The 8624-nt window shown below is 42.4% G+C and overlaps 1 protein-coding gene across 2 annotated transcripts; it reads left to right on the top strand.

Annotated features, from left to right (window-relative positions):
• Positions 1–124: 124 nt before the first annotated feature.
• On the top strand, positions 125–7969 carry LOC100600692 (origin recognition complex subunit 6-like). 2 transcript variants are annotated; one of them, XM_012504088.2, is made up of 7 exons: positions 125–237; positions 1475–1604; positions 2836–2999; positions 3543–3632; positions 5137–5249; positions 5661–5729; positions 7085–7969. In XM_012504088.2, exons 1-7 carry the CDS (start codon positions 173–175, stop codon positions 7210–7212), a joined length of 759 nt encoding a protein of 252 aa, XP_012359542.2. In that variant the 5' UTR covers positions 125–172; the 3' UTR covers positions 7213–7969. The 2 variants fall into 2 exon arrangements, with proteins under 2 accessions (XP_012359542.2, XP_030652778.1); XM_030796918.1 differs by lacking the exon at positions 5661–5729 and having other exon boundaries at positions 155–237; positions 7085–7623.
• Positions 7970–8624: the final 655 nt, after the last annotated feature.

Below are 8624 nucleotides of genomic sequence, written 5' to 3'. Positions count from 1 at the left end.
ATGCGCAAAAGGAAGACCCTGATTGGCTCGTGGGAAGGTCTCAACGTCCTGTCCTAACCAATCCAGATGCGCCGGGGGTGGGGCCTGTCTCTCACTGGCTGGTGCAGCCTCTGCGCGCGGGTTTCGTTGCCCCGCGGCATTCGCCGCAGTTGTTCGCTTTAGTGCGGTAGTCATGGGGTCGGAGCTGATCAGGCGCCTGGCCCCGCGCCTGGGCCTCGCCGAGCCCGACATGCTGAGGTGAGTTCGGCCGCGCAAGACCAGGGCTGGGCTTCCGCCTCGCGGCCCTGGGCCCTCAGGTGAGGCCCGCGCCCTTCCCAGGCGACGCGCGGCGCAGGAGTGACGGGGAGCGCTAGGGCCGGGCGGGGTTTAGGGCCTACTTCAAGAAAAACTTCCCGGCCGTGGGCTTGAATGAGATGGCAAGAAGGGCGATGGCAAACGGCGATGGCACACGTCCCTGGGAACAGCCAGCTCTGTCCGTGGGTGGCACACGGTGGTAGAAAAACGAGCCAGGGAGAACTTTCTGCTCATTCCGCCAGCGCTTACTGCAGTCGTGTTTATAGCGGTGAACCCGACAACGAGGCGCAGACCCCGCCGTCTGTAAGGGCGAGGACTGTGTAGACCTTAACCGGGCCATGCGCCAGAGCCACTGGGCTTCGGGTGGAGCGCGGCCTAGCGGCTGCCTTTAACAAAACAAACAAACTAGGAAAAGCAGGCGCCCTTCCCGCTGAGGCCGGATTGATGGCAGGTGTTAGGCGAGGAAAGATACGGCAAGAGCAGCCCAGGCAGGGACGACAGCTCCTGTAATAGCCTTGAGATGGGAAGCAGGATCCGGGGTTCGAAATAAATCCATTGTAGCTAAAACGTGGAGCAGTCAGGCGAGGGAAGGCAAGGAAAAGAGCACTTAAAAGATTTGAAGACACACCTGCAGGACTCGGTAGTCTTTTAGAACAGTGGTTCTCAAAATGTGGTTCCTGGACCAGCAACAGCCATATCATCTTGTCACTTGTTAGAAATACAAATTCTTGGGTCCCATCTCAAGCCTACTGATCAGTAACTCAGCCTGGGACCCAGTAATTTGTTTTCACAAGTCCCCAAGGTGATTTTCGCCTACAATCAAGTTTAAGAACTACTGATTTAAAGGAAATAGGAGGAGAGGAGGAACCCTGGTCTAACCTGCCTGTGTCTGTGATAGTTCATGCTTGTTCCAGTAATGGAAGGAGGAAAGAAGGGTTTTTTTTTTTTGTCAAAATTTAACTTCCTTTTGCCTGAAAGCATTTGAGCACAGGGATGTTTGGAGTCAGTTCTGGTTCTGTCTTCCTCTCCCCAGAGGATATGACCTTCATTCCCAGCCCCAGATAAACGTGCGACAGGAGTTAGGCTTAGTGTGAAGCTCACCAGGCTGTATTCATTGTTTACCAACGTGTTGAGCAAACTTCTGAATAAGCTGTAGCGAACACACTGCCCTTTTAACCAGGAAAGCAGAGGAGTACTTGCGCCTATCCCGGGTGAAGTGTGTCGGCCTCTCAGCACGCACCACAGAGACCAGCAGTGCAGTCATGTGCCTGGACCTTGCAGCTTCCTGGATGAAGTGCCCCTTGGACAGGGTAAGTAGGTCCCACCGAATGTCTGAATAATCCAGTGCAACACTGAAGCTCTTTTAAATTTTGGTTGAACTAAACCCCAGTAAAAACTCTTGTTTCAGAATTGTCCTGGCTATTCTTGTATGTTATTCTGGAAATCCTGTAGAATCATTTTGCATTGGAAAAAAATTTTTTGCCATGTTTTCTTTACTCTTCATTGTTTTCCCTGACCACCTCTTTCTCGGCTAGAGGCCATCTTCCACGTTGCTGCTAGCATTATCCTCCTTTTAAAGCACGTATTTCCAAACCCCTATGCTTTTCTTCCAATGTCACAGTGTTTGAGAGAACAAGCTTTGGGGTCAGGAGGAATTGCGTGTTGAGATCAAATCTCCACACTAGCTACCTCTGTTAGCCTCCAGTGTCCTCATCCATAAAGTGAAGATAAAATATCCAATTTCGCTGGATTATTATGAGGATTAAATGTACAGAACACCGTTAACACAGTACCTGTGTCATAACGATACACTCATTAAATGGTAATATTAAAACAAAGCTTTGTTGATGACCATCAAACTCTCCAGCCTCTCTTGAATCCTGGCCTCAAGCTACAGTATTCACTTAACAGACTCTGCACCTCAATGATTTGTGGCTTTGAAAATGCAATACCTTGTTTTTTCCTACAGTGCTCTTCTGGTAAACTCCTATTTGTCTTACATGACCCTGCCTTATTGTTACATTGAAACTTTCCTCAAGTCTCCCAGACAGTGCTGGTTTCCCACAGTGGATCCTCCTGTTTCTTTTCCTAGTTTCCTTTTGCTCTTTCTCTCTTCTATACACACACACACACACACACACACACACACACACCCCACCCCCTACTCCACTCCCACTACTTCTTCCTTTTCCCAATAAATTACATGTTAGCACCTTTGTATAAACACAAGTAACCATATCTGTGTTTCCTGTGGTATTTTACTGCCTGTTTTGACTATATTAATATTGTGTTACAATTTTAAATCATCTGTGCATATGCATGACTGCCTGCGTTTGTATAGTTTGAACTCTTTGAAAGCAGTACTTCCTCAGCCTGACATGATTACCAGTTTTTTGACTAAATGAAGCTAAACCTTTAGGTAGAGTGACTTGCCACAAAATTAATTTTGAAAAGTTATACTGCTCATTAAACAAGTTTAAGGGTACTAATATATAGAACTTAAGGTTTTTGTGATTTGTGTATGTGCTTTTCCTTTCACAGGCTTATTTAATTAAACTTTCTGGTTTGAACAAGGAGACATATCAGAGCTGTCTTAAATCTTTTGAGTGTTTACTGGGCCTGAATTCAAATATTGGAATAAGAGACCTAGCTGTACAGTTTAGCTGTACAGAAGCAGTGAACATGGCTTCAAAGATACTAAAAAGGTATGGGGCATAAAGAACCTTAATTGAAAATGTATACCAATAGGCCGGGCGTGGTGGCTCATGCCTGTAATCCCAGCACTTTGGGAGGCCAAGTCGGGTGGATCATGTGGTCAGGGCTCTTTGGGGTCAAGTGACTCAAGACCAGCCTGGCCAATATGATGAAACCCCATTTCTACTAAAAATACAAAAATTAGCTGGGCATGGTGTCATGCACCTGTAATCCCAGCTACTCAGGAGGCTGTGGCAGGAGAATTGCTTGAACCCAGGAGGTGGAGGTTGCAGTAAGCCAAGATTGCATCACTGCACTCCAGCCTGGATGACAGAGCAAGACTCTGTCTTGGGGTGGCGGGGACCAGAAAATGTATACTGATAGATACAAATTATCCATTGTCCTATTCTGGTTAATTTTCAGTCTTTAAAAAAAATAACTCAAGTGACGGCACACATATCCATTTTAAAAGCTTGTAAGTTCTGGTTTACACTTTCAGTCTCTTTTCAAATAATATTTTCTAACAGATAATTCTGCAATAACTTCTCCTTTAGCTATGAGTCCAGTCTTCCCCAGACACAGCAAGTAGATCTTGACTTATCCAGGCCACTTTTCACATCTGCTGCACTGCTTTCAGCATGCAAGTAAGTATTTCATTAAACATTCAGAAAAGTTACCAAGTGGGTTTTTCATCCCCAAGGAATACTTCTAATTTAGTTGATATCAATTCAGAGCATATTTTCCCCTAGAAATAATATTAGGAATATTGGCCAAGTGACCATATTCCCAGTTTATCCCATAATGTAGCTAACAACTTGGAACTAGTGTTGCCGGAATTTCACTAGCCAAATAGCAGCTGTATACATATGCTGGGAATTCTGATTTCAGTCTGCCTTTTATAAGAGATGATATCTGTCATTAAAACAATCTTCATGTGTGATTTTCTGCTCATATTTTTAAAAAAGTACTGGCTGGGCCAGGCGTGGTGGCTCCCGCCTGTAATCCCAACACTGAGAGGCGGAGGCAGGAGGACTGCTTGAAGCAAGGAGTTCAAGACTAGCCTAGACAACATAGTGAGGCCCCAATCTCTTAAGAAAAAAAAAAAAAAATTAGCTGGGTGTCAGCGCATGCCTCCAGTCCTGGCTTCTCAGCTACTCGGGAGGCTGAAGCTGAAGGCTCACTGGAGCCTAGAAGTTGTTGGTTATAGTGAGCTATGGTCATGCTACTACACTGCAGCCTAGGCAACACAGCAACACTGTCTCTAAAAAAAAAAAGCATTGGCTACAACTGTTCTTCAAGGAATTTATAACATATTTTAGTGATAAATTCTCACATCTGAATCTTAAAATTGTGGGTTATCTATGTGTATACTGAAATGTTACCTTGGAAATATTAGTAATTGTTGATATCTTTGTCTAAAGTTATCTTATTTTTATCTTGCCAGAAGACTCCTTAGAAAACAAAATGTAGTTGGCCCTTAAAGAATGGATTTCTCACTACCTACCCACTAATTTTGGTATGCTTGGCTCTATTAGGTACATACCTAGGAGTATTAATTGGCATTTGTGGAAAACATCTCTTCAATTCAACAAAAGTATGTGCATATACGGAGGGAGTGTAGCTGTTATTGTAGAAAACAGAATAGTCAACCCTACTTTTGAAACCATATTACGCTGAGTAAGAAAAGATCTTGACAGGTCTATTATCCTGAAGAAAAAGTTTATTTTGTGTTTGTAATTAGTGGTTGCTGTGGAGTTCTTATTAGGAGAGTTTATTTTCAGGGTGGGGTGGGGTTGTTACATTCCTGTAATATCCTGTGAGTTAAAATGAGCGGAACATTAAAAAGTCCCATGATTGTCATTCATTAAATTAATCTGAGATTTACTAAAGAGTTCTAAAAGTCATGAAGCACTACAGCAAATGTCTTTTATGTGCCCCTTTGTTATAAAACAGATCCCATGTGCATTTTAACTCTCAGTCCAATAAACGACAACTTAGCGTAGATAATAACATGTTTGGAATGAAGGAAAAAAACTAGACAGAGGCTCTTAAAGCGTGGTCAAAAAGAAAATAAGTTGATTATCTGGTTGCCCAGAGAAGAAAACTGTACAGGTCTTGAGAAAAGCAAGTTATGAAATTGTTTTGTAGGATTCTAAAGCTGAAAGTGGATAAAAACAAAATGGTAGCCACATCCGGTGTAAAAAAAGCTATATTTGATCGACTGTGTAAACAACTAGAGAAGATTGGACAGCAGGTCGACAGTAAGTATTCTGTAGTTCAAGAATGCGTCATTTGAAAATGTAGTATTTTTGCTTGTAAAAGTCAAATATTTTCAAATACGTAAACTGGCTGCTTCCTAAATTCCGTATTACATGTGGACCAGATATGTTTTTATTGATGTTTCTAACCTATGATTCCATGAATCTGTGCCTGGAAAATAGATTCTCTATTAACATGTTCCCATGTTAAATACCAGCCTGTTGATACATAAGCCAGGATAGAAATGATTCTCAAGTCTGACGAGAGGCCAAAAAGAGAAGTCTAAGATCATTTGTCTTCTCCTCATCATATTTGATCAGTTAAGGTGTCTAATTTTATTTGTGATCCAAAACATGCCCAAATACTGAAATTGAGGACAGGAGAAAAATTAACCTTGATAACACTTCTTAAAGGAGAACCTGGAGATTTAGCTACTCCACCACGGAAGAGAAAGAAGATAGTGGTTGAAGCCCCAGCAAAGGGTAAGTTTTACTAACACGGTACTGACATTGACATTTTATGCAGTGAACAGCCCAGTGCTGCTCTAGCAGCTTGCCTGACAGGAGTCCAGTTTTAAGTAAATTCTGACTGTGAATCATTTGATAAAACCAGTTTTCCAAGCAATCAGTAATGGAAGTAACATCGTTATTGGGTAATTAAGAATATGGCTGGTCTGGCACTGTGGCTTATTCCTGTAATTCCAGCACTTTAGGAGGCTGAGGCGGGAGGATTGCTTGAGCCCAGGAGTGCGAAACCAGCCTGGGCAGCTACAGCTAGGTATTTGTCCTACCTGGGCGTGGTCTGATGGGAAGTCCCTAGTTATATAACCAGTCAGCTGGTTGGCTGTTTGTGATTGGCTGGGGATTATTTTTGTCTTTTGGAGGTTCTTTTCCCCCCACAAAGAAATGTTTCCAAGTTAAGTTCCAGTTTGCTTATAAGAGCTTTAGCTACAAAGACAATCTCAGGCAAATGGCTGCATTATTGTTTTAATACCACCTACTGGCTATGTGAGTTTTTGGTTTTTTTGTTTGTTTGTTTTTTGGTTTTTGGTTTCTCTTTTTCTGAGACATGGCCTGGTTCTCTCACCCATGCTAGAGTGCAGTGGCACGGTCTCGGCTCACTGCAGCCTCCGCCTCCTGAGCTCAAACCATCCTCCCACCTCAGCCTCGCATGTAGCTGGGACTACAGGCATGTGCTACCACACCTGGCTAATTTTTGTATTTTTGATAGAGATGGGATCTCACTATGTTACCCAGGCTGGTCTTGAACTCCTGGGCTCAAGTGACCCGCCCCCTTTGCCTCCCAAAGTGCTGGGATTAAAGGCATGAGCCACTATGCCCAGCCACTGGCTATGGGATTCTAAGAAAGTCTATAATTTCTGTGAGCCTCAATTTCCTGACCTATAAAATGTGATTAATATTATCACCTATTATGGAGCGTAGTAGGGGTTAAATGAAATAATGCTATTTAAAGTACTTGGTTCAGTGCCTATCAGGCACCAGTTAAGTGCTTGATAGACGTTAGCTATTATTAGATGTCTTGGAATGCTTGGAGTGTAAAGGAGAGAAAAAAGTGATAGCTAAGCTAGGTGTGGTAGTGTGAGCCTATAGTCCCAGCTACTCAGGAGGTGGAGGTGGGAGGATCATTTGAACCTCAGAGTTTGAGTGTGGCCTGAGCAACATTACAAAACCCCACCTCAAAAAAAAGTGATAACTGCTGTTTCTCCACGTTATTTCAGTATCTTTTCTATTTTAGACAATTTAAACAAGTTTACCTTTTTTTAATTTCATTTCTAAGCATAATAATTTTGAAATTCCTTTTGATAATTTTCTGTTAGAAATGGAGAAGGTAGAGGAGATGCCACATAAACCACAGAAAGATGAAGATCTGACACAGGATTATGAAGAATGGAAAAGAAAAATTTTGGAAAATGCTGCCAGTGCTCAAAAGGCTACAGCAGAGTGATTTCAGCTTACAGACTGGTATGCATTCCAAACCAAAAGTACATTGCCACCTCCAGGAAGACTTGACGGCTTTGGGATTTTGTTTAAACTTTTATAACAAGGATCCTAAGACTGTTGCCTTTAAATAGCAAAGCAGCCTACCCGGAGGCTAAGTCTGGGCAGTGGGCTGGCCCCTGGTGTGAGCATTAGACCAGCCACAGTGCCTGATTGGTATAGCCTTATGTGCTCTCCTACAAAATGGAATTGGAGGCTGCGCGCAGTGGCTCACACCTGTAATCCCAGCACTTTGGGAGGCCGAGGTGGGTGGATCACCTGAGGTCAGGAGCTCAAGACCAGCCTGGCCAACATGGTGAAACCCCATCTCTACTAAAAATACAAAAATTAGCCAGGTGTGGTGGTGCGTGCCTGTAATCCCAGCTCCTCAGTAGGCTGAGACAGGAGCATCACTTGAACCTGGGAGGCAGAGGTTGCAGTGAGCCGAGATTGTACCACCGCACTCCAGCCTGGGTGACAGAGCGAGACTTGTCTCATAGATAGATAGATAGATAGATAGATAGATAGATAGATAGATAGATAGATTAGATAGATGGAATTGGAGCCATTTTGCTTTAAGTGAGTGGAAGTCCCTCGTCTTATTCAGAATATAAAATTCGGTCTGAATGGCATCTTACAGATTTTACTTCAGTTTTTGTGTAAGGTATTTTTTATTTGACTAAATCAATATATTGTACAGCCTAGGTTAATAAATGTTATTTGTGTATGCATTCAAGTTGTACTTGTCATCAGTTTGGGGGAATCCTTCTTATGCTAAACGCTATGTCTCGTCTAACAGGAAAAAGCCCAGGTTCCTGTCCACTGAGCCACAGGGCCCACCAGACCACAAACTCAAATCAGACTTTAAAACCTTGCTCAGCCACTTATCAGCTGTGAAACCTTTAGCAAATTAATTAACTTTTTTATGCCTCATCTATAAAGTAGGAGCAGAAATGGTACCACCTCGTAGATAATATGGAGGAGTTTCTGAGCCAATACATATAAAGCATTTAGCACAGTACCTGCTATGAGTAAGCATTTAGAAAATATTAGAATAGAGAAAGAATCTCACATATGGAGGTCTCATAATGAATTAAACATTAGCACCTTTTTATAAAATCAAGCCTTTTTTTTAATATCTACATATTGAAAAATGTAAACTTAGTACATACTACTTATTTTCAGACTATGGAAAAGGACCTTTTCATGGATGTTAAGAAGTTGCTAAAGGCATCATGCCGGACATGATTTTAACTAAAATTAAGAATATATGATATAATTAAATATTTCCATGATAAAGGGATTGCATTCAAATGTTTAAAATCTATGTAGAATGACATCAGTAATAATAAGGGTTGCCTTTTATCTGCTACAGGTAAT

Source organism: Nomascus leucogenys, chromosome 17, assembly GCF_006542625.1.
Source record: "Nomascus leucogenys isolate Asia chromosome 17, Asia_NLE_v1, whole genome shotgun sequence".
Taxonomy (NCBI): Eukaryota; Metazoa; Chordata; class Mammalia; order Primates; family Hylobatidae; genus Nomascus; species Nomascus leucogenys.
Note: the sequence above shows the minus strand (reverse complement) of the source record. Positions and strands in the feature narration are given on the sequence as shown.

Bases quoted from the DNA above. Each gene is read 5' to 3' on its own strand.
- LOC100600692 (XM_012504088.2), top strand. From the start codon at position 173: ATGGGGTCGGAGCTGATCAGGCGCCTGGCCCCGCGCCTGGGCCTCGCC. The intron at 5,250-5,660 runs GTAAGTATTCTG...CACTTCTTAAAG, and splicing joins GATTGGACAGCAGGTCGACA to GAGAACCTGGAGATTTAGCT. The intron at 5,730-7,084 runs GTAAGTTTTACT...ATTTTCTGTTAG, and splicing joins GGTTGAAGCCCCAGCAAAGG to AAATGGAGAAGGTAGAGGAG.